Genomic DNA, 25,608 nt, shown 5'->3' with positions numbered 1-25,608 from the left:
GAAAGCCAGATGCTGTCAAGCAGGTCCATTCCTGGAAAAGTTTTGGGGAGCATTTTCTTGCTCGTTTAACCAAAGCTAGAACCTCACAACATGAAACTCATGACAACAGAAAGGAGTATTTCAGTCTAATCTAGGAATATATTTATAATGGCTCAAGAGAGGTGAATGATCAAAATAATCATCTTCCTGAATGCGAGATACTAAAAGGGTTGCCCAAGGTCTGGTTCTGCTTACTGCTGTCCATAACGTGGAAGATGGAGCTCAGCAAATTAGGAGGTGGCCTGGACCAAGAAGTACTGTAAGCGTACTGGAGCAGAGCAGCTGGGTAAACTGGCGAGATGGGATATGAAGAGGATGAAACCCAGCAGCTGGGTGTAAGGTACAAACCTGCTGTAGTAAGACATGGTTTTGGCGAGAAAATACCGGAGCCTGGCATTGTATGGTCCAGCCATTGGTGGCCTGCACGACACCAGCTTGATCTGGGTTTGGTGCGGGGGAGTCAGCTGGAAGCCACCACCTGTGGGATGGCAGCTCTCTCTGATGGATTTGCCATTTGTCCAGGATCAAACACACAGTGCCTGCATCCGCCAGGACAACAGGCTCTGGCACAAGTGACCCTGCAAGTGGCTGTGCCACACACAGCTGTTTGCCGCAACTGTTCCCTCCCTGCGGCCCAAAACCAGGTTAACCACCTGGTGATGGTTAATGATGGTTAATAACCAGAAGCAACATCCCTCATCTCTCCCCTACACTCACCTCTGGCGAAGGCTGGGGTGCTTTGAACACAGGGGCGCAGTGAGGAACCAGCCCCTCCAAGGAGACTCAGGATACGACCTGCTGGAGGGACCAAAGGGCTCAGAAGTTACATGAAAACATCAATATTAAGGCTGAAGAAAGCTGGGGAAGTGAAGTGCAAAGCATCCTCCCAGCCCTTGTCAGGCAAAGCTCTCCACGTCTCAAGCCAGAGACCAGTACAAGGGACAGTGGCTACACATCAGCTGGATCCCTCCTAGGAAAAGGGATTTATTGCTGCCCTCAAGCACATCAACCAAAAAGGCTGCACAGCTCAGGAAGGAAATCTTAATATAAGAGCATCTAAAAAAATCTACCTGCACCTAAACTTGAGTGGAACAACAAGCACATGTGAATTACAAGATTGCTGCCAGGATGGCAGAGGAGAAGCTCACCGTACTTTTCCCTCAGAAAAAAAGGCAGCAGATAGATCATATCCCACAACCATTCCCTTCTCTTGGCTTACTAAACAAACCCATCTGTTCACAAGGACTGTGGTTAGAGCAGCCGAGCTGCACTGACATGCTGCTCTGCCACAGCAACACACCACCACACTGCAGAGGCTGAGGGTGGCAGGCACATACGATCAGAAACGCCTGGAGGAGCTGTACCCAGATCTGCAAAAGGAAGTGGGAACCAGAGGGACAAGAGGATGCCAACACTTGTGACGTCAGGTGCCGGTAAAGGCAGGAGTCCCTTTGTCTGCAGGTGGAAATGGGGGGGTCACATCAATCTAAACAGCTCCCTGTTATTGAGCAGCATTCACTGGCACAACATGGACCTCCAAAAATACTGCCAGTGGGCTCCTAAGCCATGTGCTGGAGCCACAGCTGCCCAGACAGCTCCTCTACAGCCTCGCAGAACAGCTCTGCCCTTTGGCAGCAGATGCTGTGCAATTGCTTCCAGAGCACCTGCCTGAGGTACAAACCTGGGAGAGCACACGCTGAGTGTGTGGCAAACAGAAACACAAGCGCAACCAGGTTTTGTTTTCTTTCCTTTTAATAGAAATATCCTAGAGTAACCAGGGAGGAGGATCAACCTAAAGGGAATGTCTCTCAGAATAAAATAGTGTGACGTGCTTCAGGAATGATGTGCAAAGTTAAAAGGTCCAAGCAGGCTCAGCTCAGGACTTCCTGGATTCTTGGGTCTTCTTGATTTCCTGCAAGGAGATCAGTAAAACAACTGAGCATCTCCCACTCCTTGGTTACAACTCACTAGTTTTCACAGCTTCACAAACAATCATCTCCTCAGCCCAGCTCCACAGCATCATGGGAGCAAGCCCAGAGCTTGCACCCAAACCTTTAGGGACAAGGCAAATTTGACTTAAAAGGCTCTTAAAAAAATAGCACACTCCTTCCATACTGTCCAGGGATGTATTTTTATTTTGCCCCTAATCCAGTATTATGCTGGATCCCTTTCCCACTCTTAGGCCACTTGATTCATCATCACTCACACGTGATCTGTGCTCAGCTATGCCACTCGGCAGCTCAAACCAGATCAAGTATGGATATGAGGTCACATTTCGGTGGTTGCCTATAGACAAACCCTCACCTGCTCAGCCCAGAGGTCATGCCTGCCTGGGGAGCAAGGCAGAAAAGCCCTGAATGACTCACCTCCAGGAGTACCTCCTTCAATTCGGAATAGGCTTTTTCTAAATCATCATTAATAATGACCAAGTCGAAAAGGCCAGGCTCTTTACCTGGGGAAGGAGACAAGGACAGTGGAGTTAAAAAACCACGTTTCTTCCCTGTGTCATCTCCAGTGCGTGCCCGAGATCCTGTGGCATTATAATATTACGATTTCTGCCACTGCTAATGCGCTTCTCTGCCAACTACCCACAAGTAACTGCAGCGGGAAATGATATACAATGGTGCTTAGATCAAACTCAGCTAATGTCCAAAGCCCTGCCACACACACCCCTTGGAGAACACAAGTCAGATATTCATGCAAAACCCAGTTCCTAAATCACCAACGCATCCCCTCTCCCTGCACGCATCACTCAAAGTCCCCTGGACTTACTAAGTTCCAAATCTACACGGGCTGCAGCCAAACGCTTCAGTAAAGTTTCTTCTGTCTCAGTCTTTCGGTCACGTAGTCTTTTTTCCTAAACCCAATGACAAATATATTAAAGAAACGTGTTCAAAATGCTGCACACAGAAACCACCCCCTACCCCACAAAGCCAGCGCTGGCTGCTCTTAACTACTGCCAGCGACCACGGGCACGCGAGGGAACGCTGTAAAGGGCAACGGGCCTCATTTAAAGCCCAGAGCAAACCAGAAGCCAAGCTCAGTTTGGGCTCAGGATCTCCTACCCGGAGCTAAGGTTCCCAGTCTCTTATCCCCCTATCCTGTGGTCTGGGGTTTTTTTGCCAGTACTGCTGGGCGACAAAATCTCTCTGTTGGGCTCTGGCACCTGGTGCTGTTGGCTTCCTCCTCCACAAACTCAGCAAGAAATACAGACTAACTGATCTACTGAGAGTGTGAAGGGCGAGCCAGGAGTCATGGTCTTCCCTGCCACATACTCCTTGCACAGCCTCAGCAACTTGCGTGTCTGTGTTCACATCCCTCTCTGAATCATGACAGTCATTTAACTTCTGCACACTGCAGTCATTATACAGGGTCCTGCAAGATCAGAGGGGTATAGGATTTTTGGTGCTGCAGAGAAACAACCTCCCTCAGTTTAACTTTAATTGCTGGAGCCAAATTTCAGCACAAATATCTCCTTCTCTCCCCAGTATTAAGCATAACTTATGCATTTAAAGGCTGGGCACGCTGCAATGGAATCAATAACCCAATACAGGCAAACACATCAAGGTGTGGGAACTGTACAGGAGGGACTCAAAAAAACAGCAGAGGAAGATTTATCCCTGGGAGCCAGAGACTGGGGAGCTGGGCTGGGCAGAGGTAACAGTGTGCTCAGAAATGTCCTCCCCGCCTGTTCTACGGCCCTTAAAAACATACAGATGAATCAATGAGGGGAGAACTCCCATCGCTTCAGAGCAAGACGCTGATTACCTCTAACTGCCTAACGGCAAAGGAAGGCGGTCGCTCACCAAGATGTCTATGGACGGAGGCTGCACAGAGATGTAGATGGGGTTCAGGTCTGTCTTCTTGATGTTCTTCACACCCTGGATGTCAATGTCAAGGACGCAGATCTGGTTCTGGGCCTGAACAGCCTGCACTGCACCTTTACTGAGAACAGAGCAAAGAGGGAAGGGGTCAGAGTATACAGCCACAGCAGTGGTGGCTTGGCCTATCCCCCTCCAGCAGCAGGTCTTCACCTCACAGGGTTCCCATGTCCAAATTGTGGCAGAAGAGAAGAAAGCACCTGCCCTGCTCTTGCTAAACAATTTCTCTTTCCCCAGGTGTCCTCTGGGTTCCCAGGGTGGAGCAGGGACCTGCTGCCTCCTGCTAGACAGACTGGCAAAACCATGAAAGAAGGTGTGGAAATGGATGACTATCCCATGGGCAGTGTGGCTTGGGTACAGTCTGTGCAGCTCCTGCCTTTGACAAAGACAGGAGCAACCTTCACCAAAGAGCAAAAACACTGAGAACTTTCCTCCTGCAGAGATCCACCAACTTCTGTACCCATGTACTCTCCTGAAGGATGCTCGATGGAGATGCACTTGCCTCAGTCACAAGATGCAAAATCAAGAAAATATGTTTTAAGTGGTGGTTCTTGTATGTCATTAAAGATGGTATCTCTTCCCCTAACGTAGGGGAATTTACTGCTGAGATGCTTTGAGTTGATTTCAGCCTCCAACCTCACATGGCCACCACCACAGGCAGAGCACACACAGCATTAATATGCAGAGGGGACCAAAGATGACAGAAACAAACCTGAGCTCATAATTTAATTTGGTTGAAGTATCACATTCCTGCAGTTTTCAAGTTAATTGGCTTAAGATGTCTTTTCAGCACCCACTCTCAGGAAAAGGTACCAAAATCAACCCCACCTACACATCAGGCATCAGAGAGCAGCTGTCTCCTCCACACTGCAGCCAGCTGGATTAAGCAGGACACACGTGAAGGAAGGAAGCCTGTCCTACACAGGATGAAGCCAGGGCTTAAAGAGCCTGAACTCAGTTGTCTCCTTGGTGCTGGGTATTTGGAAGATGAGCTGTCAGGTTTCCCTTCTCTTGCCAAACCAGCAATACTGCAAGCATCAAGGCCAGGGCAGGGGATTGTGCTCCTCCATCAGCCTCTGAGGGAGCACAGCCAGACCCCTGCAAGGCTGCCCTTAGCTGTGGTGACCGCAGTGAGCGACACATTGAAACAGTTACGTTACTGAAATGCAAAATCACCAACTGCTCCTTCAGAGTTTTATACCTACAGCATGTTCAGACTGGGGCGGCCTTATGCTGGCACCTTCCATAAGGAAACCACACCCTCAGAAACTTTGCTGTCTCTAAAAAAATCTCAAAAAAGCACATTCAGCTCTTTAAGAAATATAAGTCTTCCTGAAAACCATTTCAGGCAAATTTTTTTAACATAACTAATTCAATATCTCAAGAAACATTTAACTTCCCTCCTTAGCAGGTCCTACACTATAGCACCACAATTTTCTCACAATAATTATGTAAGATATCTGACTTCTAATTAACATTGCAGCTTAATGTTTTATTGATCATCAGCTCCAACGCCGAGGGCAATGCTATTTTAAAATCCACCTAACTCTTTAACCCCAGTCAAGGGTGCCATGCAATTTATCTGTTTGTAAGCAGCCACTTTACCAAAGCAGCACACGTACTTATTTCGCACCAGCCAATACAGTTATGGCTTCTGCTCCTGAATTCACTGTGTTCAGACCATCAGGTAACACAGGGACAATGAGGGTAGCCTCCATTCTGCCCACTACTCTCTGCAAGCACTTGCAAAATATTAAGGAGTACAAACAGTCTGTGAAAATCACCCCTGTGCAAGAAAAGCGTTAAGCATATGAACTACTTCAGCGGCCCTCAAACACCGGAGGCTATAAAGAATCTCATAACACAATGAGGATTTAACTCTCTGCAGAAGTTAATTTTGCCATCTTAAGAAAGCTGACACGGACCCTGCTGTAAAAATGAAACGCTTTGCTTATGGCAAGAATCTGTGTGTTTGGGGGAAAGCAGTGTCGCTATGTTTAAATATTTTTTTTCCTTCACCATCATCTCAGGTCCCAGCGCCACCTGGGTTCAGCAGCGACAGCACCTGAACTGCATACCTCGTCCCGTACATATTTCCAGAGAACTCTGCATGTTCGATGAATTCACCAGCATCAATTTCTTTCTGCATTTCCTCTCTGGTCACAAAGTGGTAATCTGGATAGGGAAAATGGGAAAAATAGCCAGAAATTAACAGCGTTGAAGGTACAGTTCATGATCAAAATGACACCCATGGGTGCTGAGGGGAGAAGCAACTTAAAATCTGCTTTGGACAACATTGGCAGACTGCAGATATCTACTTCCTAATTACTGTGTACAGCAACCCCTCTCCACACTGGTAGCCCAGACACCTGCTCAAAATGTTTTGGAGCTTTCTGTGTGGCCAAAAATGCTGCTGTACCCACTTTTTCATACCCTTTCCGGTGCAGTGGGAAACTCCTCCCAGTCCCCACAGGTGTGGAACACATTACAGCAGGACTACCAAGGCCCTTAATTTGAAAGCATTAAAGACTAGAATGGGACATGAGAGAGAGAGAGAGGGAGATAAAAGGGAACATCAAAATTAAATGAAGAAGAATGTTTATCTGTTGTTAAAATACCTCCCTTTCACCTCAGTGTGAAAACTGCCATTGGAAATTAAGAACAAACCTCATTTGATTCCTTCCAAAATATCCAAACAAACCACAAAAAAAAAAAAGAGCAGCTGGCCAGAAGCTGTTAATACAGATAAAGGCATCTCATTAAGTAGCTGCATTTCCCAAAGCAGTGTGCGTTTGAGGTACCTCACCAGAGCTACCTGACACTTCAGATAATCAAGCCACTCAATGCCCAGGTATGGCCCAGGGCCCTTAAACCAAGAGCCCTGCTTTGAAAATCTCAGCCAGCAAGTCACAGGGACGGTGTCTAGAAAAGAAAACTGGCAGCACATGCTCTGCCTCTGTTTACATTTCACCGCTTAATTAAATTTTGGGTTTGTTCCACCAAGTCCATCCAGCTCCATTATCTTCTTTCCAATGCATGGCACTCTGAAGCACAAAAGTACGTGTATGTATGCATATTTATATACATATATACATACATGCTTTCAAGTATGTCATTACTGAATGTCTGCCTAAGGAAATGCACCCTATAAACACAGGATTAACTTATCTGCTAAAAGGGATTTGTGCATGCCCTTCACATAAGAACTTTAAATTTTTCAGAGGAATTATTTGCAGAGTCCAATGAGACAGGCTCAACTGCAACACTCTCACCTTTGCCATTTTCTTCCCCAGGTCTTGGCTGCCTTGTGGTATCTGTAAGCAAAAAACCAGCCTTGTAAATTTTGTAGATGACCCAAGGAAGTAATAGTATCAAAGAAATAAAAGCACATATGCAGCAGATTAACGCAATCACACAGTAAACTGATCCTCTGTTTAAAATGATCAAAGCTTCCAGAATCAGCTAGTGTCTAACACATGATGGCATGCAGGATTGGTCTTTAATCCAAGAATCCTAGATCATCTGAAAACAATCAATTAAGATTGTTAGAGGCTGAGCAGCCAGTCTGGGATTTACAAGGCTGGGCTTAAGTTTTCAGCTCTGGTACAGCCTTCCTGTGTAACCCCAGACACGTTATTCAGGCCTCTGCCTCAGTTCAGGGGAATTAGCAGTGCCCTACTTCACAGAGTTATCTTCATTTCAAAAGATCATGCAGCACCTACATAGGTGCTTAAAATAGCCAGATTTAATGAATAAGGGCACACACCTGCATGAGGTAGGTGAATAAATCAGACAGCCTTCGAACCCTGCAGGAAGTTAAAGACATGCTCTGCAAACCAAAAAGGAGCTGACAATCATCACAGAGGGCAACGCCAATTATTTCATTTGGGACTGGCAGAAGTTAACCTAACACAACAAGGTTCTGATCACCTGTAAGTTTTTATAAAGCATCATTTGCTAAAGTCTAAGAGGCCTATGGAAATTTAAGAAAAAAACATCTACTAAGATGCAACCTTGGGGAAAATCATAACATTTAGTTTGGAGTGAGATGAGAGGTTCAGTTGAATCAAGAGCATAGGATGGAACACACAAAAGGAAAGACAATTTTTTTTCATCTCCAGTAACCTTAATTTTTTAAGCATCCAGTATTTGCTTTTTCATTGTGGAATGAATCCAGATCTCAAAGCAAGGATTTCACCTGCAGTATCCAAAGCATTAGGACAGTAAAAAACATTTTGGTGATATACTTAAAAACATTTTGCAGAGCTCCAAGGAAAATCAGGCCAATGCATGGTGGACACAGCCCAGACTCTGAGGGTGACCTTTAAAGTCACTCAAGAAAAAGGAAACAAAATTAGTATTGTAGCAGGCAAGCTGCCCAAAGAAAATTCCTTGCACTTAACTCTGTTGTGGACACAGGAAGATTTCAGCACTGCCTGAAGCCCAGCATGAGCGAACTGAGCCAGCTGGCCAAGGGTTATTTTCACATTACAGGGAACCATCCCAGGCAGAAAAAAAAAAGCACCCTTGGCCAGTCCTTCGTGGCCAACATAGAAGTAGTCAACAAACCACCAGAGCAAAGGCAGGAGGAGGAATGCATGCAGGTGATGAGGCAAACTGTTTCACTGACTGACACAGTAATGAGATGGGCTTCACAAAACTCTTTAATTTTAAAATCTGAGGCTCTGGTGTGCAGCCCCTGGGCTATTAAAATCCTTCTCAGCTCCCACAGGTGGATAGAAAGACTTGGCTTTTGAAGTACAGCTGTGTGGGAGATTTTGTTACTTTCAGGGTCAAGAATCACTCAGGAATATCTCATTACTTCTCTGAGCTGTGTTTAGAGGTACAAATCTTAAGACTTGCCACTCAGTACCAGTAGCAAACGGTGTCTTGACTTATTTAAACATCCCAAAGAGCCCACAGACAGATTAGGACACAGACAAGCCATGGAAGCCCATTACTTGGGGCAAGAATACAGCTACAGAAGCAGGCTCTGAGCTAGCAGTCCTGAACTCCTCCCGCTGCCCTTCCCCAGAGACATACGGATACTCACGGGAGACGCTGAAGCCGAAGATGTTCTCATAATCTTTGAGCAACTTCTTTAACAAAGTGCTCTTCCCTGCACCCGACGGGCCACTCAGAACCACTGGTCTCGGGCCCTGCATGGCTAGAGAGACAGAAAAATACGGATCTGGTTAGAAACACCCATGAAAAAACAGCTATGGATTCCCAGGGGTGCTCAGCCCCACAAAACAAGCATCTATTCTTTACCCTCGGATACAAGTTTCTGCAGGCAAATCTGAAATTATGAGCAATGACAAGCCTAGGGCTTATAAAAATTAACTGGGGGTGCAGGAAATACCAGGGAAATTCAAACAATTGTTAAATTAGCAAACTGTCAGCAAACAGCGAGAGCTGTCACCTCAGCACCACTGCAAAAGATCTGCATTAGGAGCCCTGAGGAATCGGATTATAGTTTTGGAAAGCAGACAGCAGAGGCCACCAGCAAGGCAGCAGGACAGCTTCACCTTGCCCTGCTGCTGGCCCGAATGCTTACCTGGGGAGCAAATACCTCAGACAAATAGAGGACATTATCACTGCAGCATGAACACTCATTCTCAAGGGACATGTTCTCAAGGGACCAAGGTTAAACTCATAGGACACAAACCCAAAGGAGGAGGAAACTGGGCTCCAGCTGCCACTAAACTGGGATAACTCAAGACAGATCTGTCCTAGCTCTGTTTTCTGTCACCAGGGTTGGGACAGAGAACTAGGGAATCCTAGGGAAAAATTTTCCTAACAGAAGGAAAATGCTGTCTGTGCCTGGTGGCATCTGGGAACATCATGGGGGGGAACATCATGGGACATCCACACATGCTGAGCAATGCCAGCTTAATACTTGCCCTTACTGACAAAGGTATAGTCAGAGCCACTTGCCTCTCACAGGGAGAGGCCTCAAGGACAGTTTGCAGGAGATGCTGGCAAGAAAACAGGGCAGCAGTCAGCCAGCGTTATCCACGTGCAGTGCCAAGCAAGGGATAGGATGCCCACGAGACCACCACAGCTCTTGTGTTGCCCATTTGCATCCTAACAAGTACAACTACAAGCCTATGATGGACAGTTAAATATTTCCTGTCATTCCTGTGACAAATATGCACACACAAAGCCTTTATTTACCATAAGCAAACAACGCACTGAAGTCTGGACCCAGAAGCCCAGCATGTCCTCCACCACTAAACCCCAAAGCCTTGCAACAGTGGTCTGAACACGGGTGTGATCTGGGACACAAACTTGTTTTGGGGTTTATTTCCATATTTCCTGGAGCACTAGCTCCAGCTCAAGGTGTCTCCTGGCAACAGAGAAGGGGTTGTTTCCTCGTACAGGAAAAAAAAAAAAAGGCAGCCTAGGGCCACACAGACCTTTCTGCAGTTGTTTCTTCAGCCAGAAAGAAAAAATACGGGTGTTTTCATATGCCTGCCTCTCTGGAGAGGAAGAAAGGTTAATTATCAACATGTGAATAAAGAAGAAAATCCTGTACAACAGGGCAGGGGGTATCACTGGGGAGCCTCATCCATCAACAGAAATTCAGCAGCTTCTAAACCAGAGGTGATGACAAGAGCGGGACAAACCAAACAAACCTACTCTTCCTATTTAAAAACAGTTACTTTCTGCAAGCAGTAAAGCCTCTGGAAATGCATATTTTTTTTAACCTCATAGTCTGGGTGTGGCCTCAGGAGCAATCAGCCAACAGACAGTATAACACCTTTCCATTTTAAATTAGATCATAGCAATGTCACTCCGACCTTACAAAGCACTTTTTAAACAGCCTTAAGCCAAATGCCATCTCTTACAAAATCAGCCGTGCATCGTGCAGCAGGCTAATCTAGCTGGGCTGCCTCCCTGACCCCAGCCTGCGTGACTGGATACCTCCTTATCCCTAAATCCCTCCTGCAGAGCTCCGTGATCACGCAGACATCTATCAGGCAGTACTACAGCTATGAGTTTTCCCTCAGTTCCCCTAGGATCCTTTATACTTGCTTGACCAAGTTTATCCAAGCCCGTACAAAGGATAAACACCACAAAGTCTAAGTAGATGCCAGCATCAGCTAACATGGGCATAAAACCACTCACATTCAACCACCCAAAAGGAAACTTTTTTTTTTTTTGCTGTTATGACCTCCAGGTGCTGCAGCCCCAGAGATCCACCAGATCAGACATTCTTCAGAGCCCTCGGAGGACCAGTCCCATCACATGTGCATGGCCACGTTGCTGGATTAGGCTCCATCATCCAAAAAACACAGCGAGGACACTAGAAAGTCCTCTTAGGGACCTGTCCTGCCTTTCCCTTAGTCCTTGAGCTTTGATAATTTCCAAATAACACAGGGCTTGCCTATATGTTCAATACCGAGAAGAAAGCACGCCCTCCTGCAGCTCCTCACCAGTGAAATGCTGTTTAGCACTTGCGGCAAGGAAGCAGAAAAGCCCTTGCCAAGTTGTCCAAAGCATCTCCCTTTCTCCTGCCCCCGCCAGTTCCTCTTGCCCACAGAAATAAACCGGGTGAGCCCTAACCATTGTTTGCAAACCACGCCAGAGGAGAAAGAGGAGCTACACAAAGTTCAGTACCCTCCAGTCATCCCAGCACACTTCAACAGGATCATAGAAACATGGTCTTTTGTTGGAAACATGGTCAAGGTTGGAAAAGACCTTTAAGATCATCAAATCCAACTGTTAACCCAGCACTGCCAAGCCCACCCCACCACTAAACCATGTCCCTAACCACCACATCTGCCTCCAGGGATGGTGATTCTACCACCTCCCTGGGCAGCCTGTTCCAGTGCTTGACAACCCCTTCATTGAAGAAATTTTTCCTAATATCCAAACTAACCCTTTCCTGGTGCAACTTGAGGCCATTTCCTCTCATGCTATCGCTTGTCATCTGGGAGAAGAGACTGACCCCCACCTCGCTACAAACTCCTTTCAGGTAGTTGTAGAGAGCAAGAGGGTCCCCCCCTGAGCCTCCTGTTCTCCAGACTAAACACCCCCAGTTATTTATCAACACGTTCACAACAAGCCTGCTCCCAAACGCTACTCTTTCATCACACGCTGGCTTCCTCAGCTGCCACTGAAAGCCTCCGCCCGTGACATCTGGATGCCCGCACAGACTGTGTCCTGGTGTTCCACAGTTTCCCCTCCACCATGATCCAGCTGTGCCAACAGGTTCCACATGCACAAGTTCCGGCCCTGCCTGCAGATCCCAGCCAGGATGCTCACATCCCAGCTGGAGGGAAAAGAGCTTTGCTCTCTTCCCCTTCAAAATTTCATCTGTGCTTTACCAGGCACCGATAGGAAAAGGAGAATTTAAAGCTGCTGAAATAACTTATAATCACTTCATTCCACCCCGGACAAAGTCAGAAGGGGTAAGAGGAATGGGCAGAACGCTGGATGGGAGCAAGCTCCAATGCATCCTTACCTTTTGCTTTTACTCCCTTTCAGCCAAGCTATATAAAGTCCAGCTCCTCACAGCAGCGACAGCTGACAACACGAGTGAGCCGGTAGGAAGCTGGGCTATTTGTGAGCTGCCTAAAGCCTTAATTACTGAGCCGTAATTTTAAAATGGCCAATGAAAATCATCCAATGGTCTTTAATCTGCTCTCGTGGTTTCTTCTCCGCTCCCTGCTCTCCCCAGCCAGTAAAGCTGCAGTCAAACATCCCTAACAGGCTGACTGGTGCTGGCACGTGCCAGCCTGGTGCTTTGGCAAACGGCACAACCTGTCTCTGCAGCCACTGCTTCGCCTCAGGTCAACTATTAGGCTACTTATCCACCACAAAGACGACAGGGTGGTCCCTTCTCTTGCCCACATGGATCTGCACCCAAGCCTCCACGGATCACATCCCACAAGCTCTGTGGTGGGACCCTTCACGGTTTGTGCCACCCTGGCTGGGGGGTGCTGCTGCTTTTCTGCCTGAAAAAGCATTGGTGGGGCATCAGGGCAAGATGGAGATGCCTTACTCCCTTCCCCCCCCCCCAAAAAATACTCGGAACTAAAGTAAGAAAAGACACGCAGGTTGCCACCACAGGTCTCACTTCTTTGGGAAACAAGCTAAAAATAAACCAAGAGGCCTGCAGATACTTCCTCTTGCTTCCGTCCAAATGTGTCCCTTCTCCTTTGCTGGAGAGCTGCAGAGGAAAACAAAACTTAAAAAAAAAAAGCCATTTCCACTACCAGATGCAGGGGCTGGGCCCTCGTGAGTGGTAGACAGCAAACACCCAGCTGGCATACTGGGAATCTGTGCCAACGCAGTGCAAAAACCAGCTTCCACAGAGCATTTTTAGAAGGCACCCACTACCTGGCATGGTGTGGGATTTTGGCGGTGGCTGCTCAGGGTTGGAGGGGGGAAGGAAGAACATGTCCTGGGAGCATGAACAGAGATGATCACTGCCTCAAGCCGTGAGCAGCACAGATGTGGGAGCAGGTGCCCTCACCTCCACCAGATTTAGTTAAACATACACCCTGACCCCGAGGAATCACTCCTAACAACGAGCCAGTCTGCACACTGATATTACAGCCCTCACCAGGCTTCTCTCTGTGCTCCCCCAGCCCTGTCAAACACAGATCCTCTCCCTCTGGCAACATGAAGCCCTCAAAAACCACAAGTAAAGCACACAAAAAAAGCCTGAGAAACCAGATCTGGCGGATACAGATCTCCTGTTTTGTTCCCAGCCCAGCAAGACACCCATGTGTCACATTTTCAAACTGCCTGCAACAGTAACATTATAAGTACATACTTATTTTGAGCAGAAGCTCAATTTTTTTTCTCTCTTGCTCTGATTTTGGCATTTTCAGAGCAGCCAATCCGCAAACACCTAGCCCAGAGCATCTCTCACTTCCACTGGGTTACTCCTAAAATGGTTTTGGATCCAGCCAAACCACCACGTATCACCAAAACCACAGCGGCCTGGAGTCAACCAGCCAGATATTTGGGGAGGTGTCACACCTGGGACAGAGGACAAACAGCCACATAAACCCTGCTGGGCTGCAAAAAGATAAGGTGCTCACTGAAGGAGGATGCAGGAGATTGCCAGTAGGGTGAGGAACATTTCTTGGTCTGCTCCTGTCTGCTAAATTTGCCCTGGATTTTAACTGGGAGGTGGCAATGCAACCAGTAAAGCAAAGGACAGACACCACAAGAGTTAAAGAAAGTTAATGCTGATTAGCAGAGGCTTTACAGAGAAGGTAAACCCCCCTTACAGAGTACAAAAGAAGATTAAAGGACAGTTTCCCTGCAGCCCCAAGAAAGGTCTCACAGATTAGGATTATAATCCCATTCCCTATTTTTAGCAGGTTCCTTATAAAGCCACCACTCCCACCTTTCTGTTTAGGGATGCTTTCCGAAAACCCAGCCTGGCCAGCTGCAGCAACACAAGGCAATTTAGTATTATCTGAGAACAGGCAAACACTCAACAAACATCTCTACGTCTGCAAGGAGCAGGATGTCCCTCAGGACAGCTGGGCTCAGAGGTCCTAGCTTGACAGCCAGCGGGTTGCTTAAATAAAGGGAATTATTCGCAGTACTGAAAAAGATGCAGAGCATCCCCACTACATTAAGCAGAGCTGGCAGGAACAATCAGCCACCTTCTCCCTGCAAACAATTACCTAAAAAGCATTAATTAGACCCTCCACTGATTTGCACTGCGCTCTTTGCAGGAAGCAATGATGCGGCTGAAAGAACAAGAACCGCTTGCTCAAGGTCACTGCAGAAATCATCTAGGGCCAGGCCACAGATGAAGCCAAGAGCCACTCCAAGACTGTGTCCTACTGCAAAACTGGACCAGTTTAACCAACCCACTGGCCATCTTACCCACCTGGGTAAATTTCTACAGGGGGGGAAGCTCAGGCAAGTGTGGTTTTGCCATTTGCTTTCCCACATGTACATTGGGTTTCACCACACAGAGATTTATTCTTGGATACCTGAAGGGTGCTTACCCCAAAGCCCGGTGTTACCTCATCATCTTGCACGGTACCCACAAACCCCAGCCGGTACGGCGCACAAATCCTTGTTCAGATTATCTAAGCAGGGAGGGGGGACTGGACATCTCAAGAGCCACCACCAAGCAGCGCTATGATGGGGACCTGGTGTGTGGCTAGAGAGAAGGGACACCAACAGCCCAGGGACAGCCCGGTGGGGTTTGAGTCTGTCCCACTGCCACCGCATGCGGACAGAGTGGCACATGCAGTACTCAGAGGGGTGATGGAGGAGCTCAGCATCCCCAGGCCTGCTGGGGCTCAGCTCCCTCCTCCAGCCACGGGCCTCTGTGGCAGGCACAGCACCCTCAGACTAGCAACCTGCATGAGGGACTCTGCAGCCTTGGCCCCCTTCAGCCGAGGGACCCCCCTCAGGGGGTTCCAGCCACCCTCAGCCAAGGGACCCCCCTCAGCTGAGGCCCCCCCCAGAGGTTCGGTGTCCTGGCCTCCCTCAACCGAGGCACCCCTTCAGAGGGTTCCAGCTCCCCTCAGCCAAGGAACCCCTCAGGCTCAGCACCCCCGCCCCCCCTCAGCAGAGGGACCCCAAAGGCACAGCACCCCGCCCCCCTCAGCCAAGGCCCCCCCCACAGGGGGTTCCAGTCCCCCCCAGCCGAGGGCTCCCCCCCGGCACTCGGCGCCCCGGGCGGCCGGGCTCCCCCCGGGCCGGGCCCTCAGGGCGGGCGGGCGGGAGCTGCGCACCCCGCGGCCGCCCGGCCCCGCGCTCACCCGCCACCCGGGCGATGGCGCCGCGCAGCCGCCGCCAGCTCATGGGGGTGGGGGGGGGGCGGGGGGCGTGTGTGAGGGGGTGCCGATCCCAGCAGCCCCCGCGCTCCCGCCGCGCGCCCTGACGTCACCGGAGGGCGCTGACACGTGAGCGGAGGGCGGCGGGACAGCCCACGAGCGCGGCCGGGCGGGGGGGGCGAGCGAGCGGTCAGTGCGGGGCGGGGGGGGCGCACTCGTGATGGTGGCTGCGGGGGGGGCACGGGCAGGTCTGGGCCAGGCCGCGGCGGGGAGCGGGGGCGCGTTGGGCCGAACCACAGCGCGGTGGGGAGAGCCGATGGGAGCGTCACCCTGCGCTGAACCACTGCGGGGAGCGGGGCGGGAGCTGTCTTGGGCCGAACCACGATGGGGGTGGGGGGAGCCATTGTGGGGGTGAACCATGGCGCGGGCGGGGGGAGTAATCCTGGGGCTGAACCATGGCGCGGGCGGGGGGAGCCGTTATGGGGCCGAGCCATGGCAGAGGGAGCCATCATGGGGCTGATACGTGATGGAGGGGGGTGTGCTGCGAGGGAGACATGGGACCATCGCCTCATGGGCAGCCCAGGAGAGCTCAGTGTCCCCCAGGAGGCTGCCGCACCTCGTGCTCTACCTGCCAGGGGCCTACACGGAGGATCTGCCCTTGCTCACCTGCGCTGAGATGGCAGCTGCCAGCCAGGCACTGAGGTGAGCATGGTGGCAGCGGCCATGAGGCCCCAGGAGGGCAGCTGGCTCCTTCTGCAGGAGCCTCCATGGGGCCAGGTTTCTTGAGGTGATGAAGGTTGGTGTTCTCCATCCTGTCACCCGCCACGGCGACATCTCCCGCTGCCACAGCCCTGACTGACGCTGTCCCCTTTGCCTTCCCACCAGCGCCCTGCGCCTCGCTGCTGGCCCCAGGCTGCTGCCGGGGCTCGCCACCTCCTGCCGCCACAACTCCAATCGCACCTCGGTCTCCCACCTCCGCAGGCAGCTCTACGGCCGGCTCTATCCTGTCCTCCTGGTCAAGACTGACGGTTCCACCATCCACCTGCGCTACAAAGAGCCAAAGAAGATCCTAATGGTAAGGCAGGAGGGGAGGGAAGAGGGGGGAGGCTGGGGGTGAGGCGAGGCCCTGAGGGTTTCACGCCGATCCCCTCAGCTGCCCCTGGACAGCAGCACGCTGCCCGAGGCGGAGCGCAAGGCCCGGCTGCGGAGGCAGTTCCCCAGCAGGGCGAAGGCCAAGCCGGAGGAGACCTTTGAGGCCATCGACATGGAAACCTATAAGCGGTTCTGGAAGAAGTGAGGGTCTGAAATAAAAAAAGAAATAAAGCTGGGAAACGAGTCGTCGTTGTGCGCTTCTGTGGCGAGGGGTTGCCTCAGGTCGTAGCTGGGGTGGCACCGCTGGGAGCGCCACGGCTCCTCCCTCTCCCCCCCCCGCGCTCGGTGGTGCGGTGGTACAGCCCGCTTCGCAAACCGGACTGGCCTGCCTCCCCCCCGCCCTGCTGTGCGCGGTGGTAGCGGCCGGGCGCGCGGGGCCCGGAGCGGCGCGGGAGGTGCGTGCTGGGGGGGGTGGGGTGTCCGTCCGTCCCCTGGCCATGCAGCAGCCCCCCCACCTATCCGGGCTATGCAGCTCCCCCCAGGCTATGCAACACCCCCCGGGCCCTGCAACTGCCCCCTCCGACCGTGCAACCCCCGCCGCCCCCGGGCCGTGCGACAGCACCCCCCTCCGACCCTGCAACTCCTTCCCCCTTGGGCCATGCAAATCCCCCCTCCGCCCCCCGAGCCGTGCAATTCCCCCCCAGACAGCGCAAACCACCCGCCGACCGTGCTTTCCCCCCCCCGCCCCCGGCCATGCAACACCCCCCCGGGCAATGCAATTCCTCGCTCAGGCCGTGCAGCACCCCCGGGGGCTGCGTAACCCCCCGCCAGCCCCTGCAACTCTCCCCGACCGGGCAGTAGCTGCCCCCACCCCAGGCCATGCAACCCGCGACCGTGTAACTCTTTCCCCATGACCACGCACCCCCCCACCGCCCCCGGGCCGTGCAATACCCACCTTCCAGCTGTGCAATTCCCCCCACCGCTCCGCCTCCTCCAGGTCGTGCAATTTCCCCCGGGGAATGACACCCCACCCCACCCCCCGTACCCCACGCCCACGCTGACACCTCCCCTTGGGCAATTTCCCCCACCCCAGGCTGTGCGCCCCCCAAGCCATACGCCCCTCTGGGTACAAACCCCCCTCCCCGGCTGTGCAATGCCCCCTGCGCTTTGCTTACCACACACCCCCCCGCCCCGCGGGCAGGGGGTGCACATTTCCCCCCCTCCATCAGCCCCCCCAGGGTCAAACAGAGGAGCTGGAGGGGGGGGCAAACCAAGGGCTGATCCCTTTGCAGGTCACCAGCCCCTCCCCGACAGCACCGTTGGGTCCGGCACCATGTTCGGCTCATCCCGAGGAGGGGTCCGGGGGGGCCAGGACCAGTTCAGCTGGGAGGATGTCAAGACAGACAAACAGCGTGAAAACTACCTGGGTAAGGGCTGACCTTGGCCGTGTCCCCTCCCCCCCGTCCCTCCCATCCCCATCCTCCCTGTCCACCTGACATGGTTTTGGGATGCAGATGGAGGGGTTTGGGTGTGATGGTGCTGGGGGGGTGTCTTGTCCCCCACAGGGAACTCCCTGATGGCACCGGTGGGCCGGTGGCAGAAGGGGAAGGACCTGACCTGGTACACCAAGGGCAAGAAGGAGACAGCCCCCCCGGTGTCCCGCGAGGAAGAGCTGGCCGCCGTCCGCCTGGCTGAGCAGGAAGCCATGATGGCAGCCCTGTGAGTCTGCACACACCCCCCCCCAACCCCCGAAAAATAAGGGGTGGGAGGCATCATCCCCCACTACCCTGCATCACCCACTTTTGTTTCTATAGGGGCTACAAGAATGTGAAGAGGCAGCCTACCGGCCTCAGCAAGGAGGTAAGGGGGGAGCCATGTGTCCCCCTGGCTTTGCTGTGTGGTGTCAGGGCATCATGGTGTGGTGGGGGTGGGAGGGGACCTCTGGAGACCACTTAGTCCAACCCCCTGCTCAAGGAGGTTCTCCTGGGGCAGGCTGCAGCAGGTCGCATCCGGGCACCTGGGATGCTTCCAGAGGAGACCCCACAGCTTCTCTGGGCAGCCTGTGCCAGCGTTTGTCACCCTCAAAGTTCTTTCTCATGTTCAGAAGGAACTTCTCATGGTGCAGCCTGTGCCCGTTGTCCCTTGTCCTGCTGCTGGGAAGGGCCTGGCCCTGTCCCCTTGACACTCGCCCTGAAGATCCTTGTAGACATTGGTGAGGTCCCCTCAGTCTGCTCTTCAGCTGAGCAGCCCCAGCGCTCCCAGCCTGCCCTCAGCAGGGAGATACTCCATCCTCCGTTCTTCATCATCCTCACAGCCTCTGCTGGCCCCTGTCCAGTAGCTCCCAGTCTCAAATTGGGCAGCCCAGCACTAGACACAGCACTCCAGACACAGCCTCCCCAGGGCAGAGCAGAGGAGGGGGACCACCTCCCTCCACCTGCCAGCCACGCTTCTCCCAACACCCCCCCAGGACCCCACTGGCCCCTTGGCCACCAGGGCACACAGCTGACCCAGGGGCAACCTGCTGCCCACCAGCAGCCCCAGGTCGGCTCTCAGCAGTGACCCCCAGCCTGTGCTGGTGCCGGGGGCTCCCCTCCCCAGCAGGACCCTGCCCCTGCCTTGGCTCGGCTTCACGAGGTTCCTTGGCCCCCCCCCTCCAGCCCCTCCCAGTGTCCCCCCCCATTTCGCTGGTTTGGGGGACACGGGCTGCTCTCCCCCCTGCAGGACCTGGCTGAGGTGTGCAAGCGGGACGGCGCCGAGCGCGACGAGAAGGATGTGGACCGGGTGGTGGGCTTGGGCAGCTCCAGGTACGGCTCACGGGGTGGGGGGGGTCCTGCACCAAACCACCCTGTTTCAGGGCAATTAGATTTAATTTTGCCATTTCTCTCTGTTTTTTCTGTGGTTTTCTTTTATTTTTGTGGTTCACCATGGCAATGTCTCTCCCCAGCGGCAGCGCTGGCCGGGTGATGCTCTCCAAGGAGGACAAGGAGGCAGCCAAGATGGGGCTCTCTGTCTTCACAGTACGGTGCCAGCCTAATAAATATTTTTATTTATTTAATGTTTTAGATAAATTTAATTTAAAATGTTTTAATAAATGTAATTATTTTAAATAAATTTAATTTTAATTCTTTTAATAGGTTTACTTCAATAAATTTTAGTTGAATGATTTTAAGAAATGTAATTATTTTCAGAAATTTAATTTTAATTCTTTTAAGAAACAAAATTTTTAAACCTCCTGAAGTTTCATAAAAGACAGGAAGGGCAGAAAGCCCTGCCCCTCACTCAGGAGATTTTATTTAAAAACAAAGCTGGTGGTTGTAGCACAGAGACCTGCAAAAGCTCCCCGTTCCCTGTGTGCACAGAGATAATTTGTTAACTTGAAAGCAGCTCTTGTGGGTATTTTAGGTTTTTTTCCAAATTTGATTTATTTTTTATTTACTCTTATTTTATTCCAAATTAAATTTGTGTTTATTTTTAGTTTTCCAAATGTAATTTAATTTTTAGTTTCTCCACATTTAAATTTATTTATTTTTACCAAAAATAATTTTTATTTATTTTTTCCCAGCTGTAATTTTTAATTTGGATTTTTCCAATTTTATTTATTTTTTTCAAATTTAATTTGTAATGGGAGAAAGCCTCTTTTTTTGTAACTGAGAGCTGCTGGCTCACAGACTGACTCCGTATTTCCCCTTCCCCCAACCCCAGCACCAGAAAGTCTCCAGCAGCCCCGAGATGTCTGGCTCCAAGAAGAAACAGGAGAAGGAGGAGAAGGTGGAGGAGAAATGGTGAGGGGACCCTGCTGGTGGGAAACCGCCAGGGATGGCCGGTGAGGGGGGAACGGTTTGTGGAACCTGCGTGTGGCAGCGGGCTGGGGGGTGCCTGCCTGTGCCCCCTCCCATGCCCCCACCGCCCCTGCTTTTGCCGTCTTTTTTTTTTTGACTTTGTTTCTTTTTTTTCGACTTTGTTTCTTTTTGTTTCAATTTTGTTTTGACTGTTGTAACTTTGTTTCAACTTTGTTTCTTTTTTGTTTCAACTTTGTTTCTTTTTTGTTTCAACTTTGTTTCTTTTTTGTTTCAACTTTGTTTCTTTTTTGTTTCAACTTTGTTTCTTTTTTGTTTCAACTTTGTTTCTTTTTTGTTTCAACTTTGTTTCTTTTTTGTTTCAACTTTGTTTCTTTTTTGTTTCAACTTTGTTTCTTTTTTGTTTCAACTTTGTTTCTTTTTTGTTTCAACTTTGTTTCTTTTTTGTTTCAACTTTGTTTCTTTTTTGTTTCAACTTTGTTTCTTTTTGTTTCAACTTTGTTTCTTTTTGTTTCTCTGTTTTTTTGTGTCTTTTTGTTTGTTTCTCTTTGGTCTTTCACTGTTCCCTCTTCTTTCCCCTTCTTCTCAGCATTCCTTTCTTTTCTGCCTGCTTTGCCTTCCTTTCTTTCCTTCCTTTTTTTTTTTTTTTTTTTTTTTTTTTCCTGGGAGCTTCTCTTTCATCAGGGAGGGACATGGTGGGATGCAGCTGGAAGGAAGGATAGGGATGTGTTTTTGGAGGAGCCAGAGGGATGTGCAGTATAGGGATCCTCACTGCTTGCTCTTTTCCTCGCAGTCCAGAGAGTGGCAAGAAATCCAAAAAGGAGAAAAAGAAGAAGAAAAAGAAGAAACATAAGAAAGAGAAGAAGAAGGACAAGCATCACAAGAGGGATGCTGCCCCCACGTCCTCTGATTCTTCTCCGGACCAGGATGAGAGGTAGCTGGGTTGGGCTGGGGGCTGAACCCTAGACATGAACCATCATCACTGGAAAATGGGATGAAGGATTCAGGAGAGCCACACGGTGATGGCTGGCATCAGGATGCCCTGTCAGCTTCTCCTGGCTCTCAAAATCCCTTTTTCATCCCTGGAATTAGCCTTTCCCTGATGTCCCTGCTGTCACTTATCGCTCCATCCCCATAGGCACCACCGAAGGAAAACCCAGCAGTGCCCCGAGACATCGCGGCATGGCTGCCGGCGTCGGCATGACACAGATTCCTCTGCCAGCAGCAGGGACCTGGGCAGGAGCCCCGAGCACCGTCCTGCCCGTCGGTGGAGCCGGAGCAGGGACGGCCGTGGTCGGGACCCGTCCCCGCGGCGCAAGGGGAGGAAGAGGAGCAGGAGCAGGTCCCCTTCGTCCCATGGGGTCAGGCAACGCTGATGCAGAGGACTGAGAGGGAACCCGGTGTTTTTCCAGGGTTTCACATAAGCTATCTATTTTTTTAAGGTTATTAAATTAAAAAAGCTGCAGCTCTGCAGTTGCAGGGCTGAGCCTGGCACAAGGCATTTTGTTTTGTGATGCCAGCTGCCCCTTCCCTGCCCGCAGCTCCTGCCTCCAACCTGGGGCAGCACCGCAGCTCCCCTCGCCGTTGCTCCCTTCGCTGTTGCCCCCGACCGGGGTGTGGGGGGGGGCAGCAGGTGCCCAGGCGCCCTTCTCCTCGCTCCCTGGATCCATCTATCCAGGTGTGATTTAGCACGGAGGATGCCGTGAGTGGGTGCTGGTGCTGGGATGGTTCTGGCTGCGATGCTGGGAATGCTGCAGATGCTTCGTGTTTATGTGAAGAGAATTTGGATGCTATTATTATTATTTTAGTATTTTTAATACCTTCTTTCCATGGCCTCAAGTAACTGCCAGTGAAGCAGCTGAAGTTTTTTTCCTTAAACCCTCCCTTATGTTCATTAGCTGCAAAATAAAAGCAGGGACTCGCTCACTACTGGGAGGGTTTTGCATCTTGGAGCCGATGGCTTTACAATGGCCAGGCTGTGGGGCTCTCCACAGGGCCACCTCTGCTCCCCATGGGGTGACGGGTGCTCTTCATGTCACAAGGGTGCTCCCCATGGGGTGATGGGTGCTCCCCATGGGGCCACATGTGCTTTCCATGGAGTGGTGATGCCCTCCATGGGTGATGGGTGCTCTTCAAGGGTCATGGGTCTTCTCTGTAGGTTGATGTCCTCTCCATGGGGTGATGGGTGCTCCACATGGGACATCACATACTCTCCATAGGGCACACACACAAGCAGGGGAGCACTCAGGACACCCCACCTGGAACTCCCAGGAGAGGGCAGAGCCCTGGCCAGGCTGCCCTGAGGTGACATTCACCCCTCCCATCCCCAAAAGCTTTTAATTTAGGGAGACCCAAGTAGAAGCTGCTGTCTCCCTGGTGGGACATGAAGCAGAGGTGGGTCCATCTCCCCAAATTCCTGTGGGGTGGCATAAATCAGGATGTCCATGCCATGGGGTCCTCCGGCAGTATCCCCTGTGTGGGGACAGAGCAGCCCCTCCCCTAGGGATGAGTGCTGTCCCAGCCCAAGATCAGGGAAAATCAGGGGCTTTGTGACTCGGGCAGCTGTGGGCAAGGGTGATGGAATGTTCCTTTTGGTCAAAACCCAACTTTTTTTGGATTAAAAAAAGTAAACTGCCCTAATCAGTGGCTGCAAAGAGAACCTCTGAAATAATTCCTCAGCTGTTGAGGGGAAGATGGATGGGACTGGGGCGTTTTCCGTAGACATTTGCCCTGGTCGTGTCCACCCTGTGGCAGGGAGCAGCAAGCTCCATTCCCATCCAGGATTTTAAACCTCAAAACATGAGTATTTATGTACTTGGTGCACAGAGAAAGGGGAATTCTACATCAATAAATAGAAATATTGATCCAAATGGGAAGGGGTTGTCCCAAGCAACTCTGGGCTGGAGCATCGCCGACTGACAGAGTGGCCGTGCCAAGCACAAGGGCCTCGTTTGTGTAATTAATGATGCAATTTCTCCTGCTTAAGACAGGGCGGTTTTGTGTGTCTTGGCGGACAAAAGCCTCGGGCTGGCAACTGGCCTTGGTTTGCGCTTTGGCAGCGTTGGGGGTGTCTTCTGCCATCTCGCCGGCTGTACCACTGCCCTGCCCGCAGCCGGGCAGGAGGGACAGGGTGCGGAGCCGTGCTGCGGTGCAGGGTGGGACCAGGCTTGCCCTGTCCAACAAGGGCAGCATTCATGGGGGGGATGCAGCGGGATCGGGGTGATGAGCTGCAATAAAGCCCTTCTGTCCCGCTCCCCGCCCGGGCTGCAAGCACGTGCTTAACCCCACCGATGCAGGCAGCAGGAGATGCTGCAGAGCAACCGCAAGCTTTGGTGACCTCCACCCCCCCCAGATTTTTTGGGGGGTTGACAACCCTCTTGGCAAGGTCACAGGGTCATTTCTCTTGGTCTGAGCAGCTGCACCCCAGATGCAGCCCAGGGACCCACTGAGTGACTGTCCACGTGCAACCCACGTGGCACAACTGGGATAGCCCCGAGCCCAGGTGTTCCCTGGCTGGAGGCTCTGACACTGCTGGCACTCATCAGACTGAACTCGGGGTCACCCTCCTGGGGATTTTGGGGGTCCAGGCTGCCACTAGTGCTTACTGGGAGTGTCCCAGTGCAGGTCAGCGGTGGGGATAGTGGAGCAGGCTTGTGCTTAACGGGAACTCAGTGCTGGCAGCTCCAGGCTGAAAAGGGAACTAAGGAGAGCTGAAACACCACAAGAAGCAAAGAAACCAGCATCCTGCTCTGTCATGCTCCCTCCACGGGCTCCCACTTCCCCTGCCTATGTCTCCCAGTGGGCTGGGCTCTGCTGGGATGATTCGCACTCCCAGCTCTAAGCACATGTCATGAAGGGGCAGCTGGTGCCAGAGGGCGTTGACATGTCAGGCCGGGTGCCAGAGGGGCTGTGGCATGGCTGTCCTGGCATGGTTCAGCCTGGCCTGGAGAGCTGCCCCTCCCCAGCTTTGCCCTTGCCTCCCGGGAAGGCTGTGCCTCTGTTCTCTGCTCCTGGACCTGCAAAGAATTCACCCCCCATTTACCGCCTGGCTGCACAGCCATGCTTCACGCTGTGAGCCACCTCCCCGACCCCACAGCTCAGCCTCTCCTCCCCTTGCTTTCCACAAGCCCTGTGAAACCATTCACGGGACCACAGGAGCTTCACCCACCCCAGGAACACAGGATGGATGGAGCAGCACAGCTCATGGGGATAAGGGGGGGACAGAGAGGGCTCCGGGTTTGTCCCCCCAGCTTGTGAATGAGCACAGGGAGGGCCAGCGATTAACCCCCCCAGTGGTCTGTGTCACACTGGCTGCATCCTCTCCTTCAGCCCCCACTTGTGACCCCACACGGAGGAACCGGGCAGCAGGTCCTACCCCCCGCGCTGTCTGAAGGGGGTGCCTGTGCCTATTTCATACTCAGAACTGCCATCTGAGCAAGTCTGAGAAATACAGACGAGATAAAAATGAGCTGAGTGGGGGTGAAGGAGCCTGGCCCCAACCCACCCCAGCTACCTCACCACCGAGCTGCTGCACCAGTTCCTGAGTGAACTGAGGAAGAACCATGCCAGCTGCAGCATTTGGCCCAGCCGAAAGGAGCGAGTGCTTCTGCTCACCCCTTCTCCCAGGCCCAAGCTGCCTTCTGCCCGCTGGATGTGTGGCTAAAATCCCCGGGGGCCTGGCAGAGCCCAGAACAGAGCAAAGCCTGTGCCGCCCCAGCAGACGCATGCTGATCTCAGATAACATCAGCACACTCCCCATCTTCTCCTCCTTCCAGCCCTGGCCAGCAGCAAATTCTGTGCAGAGGAGCTGGATCTGCAGTGCAGCTGGACACTGTGCCGACACGCCTCAGGTAAAAACCAGGTTTTGCTTCAGAGGAGCATCTCTGCTGCCACTGGGGTCAGGGTGCCGTGTCACCACAGATCTTCCACCTTTTTAGGGGTGGGGGACAAAAGATGAGTGGGGGGCTCTGCTTATTTCAGTGGCACAAAGCGACTCCAGCAGAAGAGCTGGCCCTTCAATTCCCACCCAGAACA

At 51.9% G+C, this 25,608-nt stretch overlaps 3 protein-coding genes across 8 annotated transcripts; 2 read left to right on the top strand and 1 right to left on the bottom strand.

The window, feature by feature from the left end:
- Positions 1–1,769: 1,769 nt before the first annotated feature.
- On the bottom strand, positions 1,770–15,787 carry GUK1 (guanylate kinase 1). Of its 2 annotated transcripts, none has more exons than XM_037385542.1 (8): positions 15,671–15,787; positions 8,974–9,087; positions 7,193–7,234; positions 5,999–6,095; positions 3,846–3,984; positions 2,812–2,896; positions 2,406–2,491; positions 1,770–1,951 (listed from the first exon to the last, which is right to left on the bottom strand). In XM_037385542.1, exons 1-8 carry the CDS (start codon positions 15,711–15,713, stop codon positions 1,916–1,918), a joined length of 642 nt encoding a protein of 213 aa, XP_037241439.1. In that variant the 5' UTR covers positions 15,714–15,787; the 3' UTR covers positions 1,770–1,915. The 2 variants fall into 2 exon arrangements, with proteins under 2 accessions (XP_037241439.1, XP_037241440.1); XM_037385543.1 differs by lacking the exon at positions 15,671–15,787 and adding an exon at positions 12,391–12,847.
- On the top strand, positions 15,756–17,022 carry MRPL55 (mitochondrial ribosomal protein L55). Of its 4 annotated transcripts, none has more exons than XM_037385545.1 (4): positions 15,756–15,814; positions 16,289–16,387; positions 16,571–16,760; positions 16,839–17,022. In XM_037385545.1, the coding sequence occupies exons 2-4, from the start codon at positions 16,362–16,364 to the stop codon at positions 16,980–16,982; spliced, it is 360 nt and encodes a 119-aa protein (XP_037241442.1). In that variant the 5' UTR covers positions 15,756–15,814; positions 16,289–16,361; the 3' UTR covers positions 16,983–17,022. The 4 variants fall into 4 exon arrangements, with proteins under 4 accessions (XP_037241442.1, XP_037241443.1, XP_037241441.1 ...); XM_037385546.1 differs by having other exon boundaries at positions 15,778–15,869; positions 16,288–16,387; XM_037385544.1 differs by having other exon boundaries at positions 15,783–15,874.
- Positions 17,023–17,142: 120 nt separating this feature from the next.
- Positions 17,143–22,376, top strand: C4H1orf35 (chromosome 4 C1orf35 homolog). 2 transcript variants are annotated; one of them, XM_037385541.1, is made up of 9 exons: positions 17,143–17,232; positions 18,070–18,204; positions 18,343–18,496; positions 18,592–18,637; positions 19,499–19,581; positions 19,722–19,794; positions 20,480–20,559; positions 21,368–21,508; positions 21,713–22,376. In XM_037385541.1, exons 2-9 carry the CDS (start codon positions 18,111–18,113, stop codon positions 21,948–21,950), a joined length of 909 nt encoding a protein of 302 aa, XP_037241438.1. In that variant the 5' UTR covers positions 17,143–17,232; positions 18,070–18,110; the 3' UTR covers positions 21,951–22,376. The 2 variants fall into 2 exon arrangements, with proteins under 2 accessions (XP_037241438.1, XP_037241437.1); XM_037385540.1 differs by having other exon boundaries at positions 19,722–19,799.
- The last annotated feature ends 3,232 nt before the right edge of the window (positions 22,377–25,608 follow it).

The sequence above is a fragment of the Falco rusticolus genome, chromosome 4, assembly GCF_015220075.1.
Source record: "Falco rusticolus isolate bFalRus1 chromosome 4, bFalRus1.pri, whole genome shotgun sequence".
NCBI lineage: Eukaryota > Metazoa > Chordata > Aves > Falconiformes > Falconidae > Falco > Falco rusticolus.
This window is presented reverse-complemented; position numbering and strand designations above follow the sequence as displayed.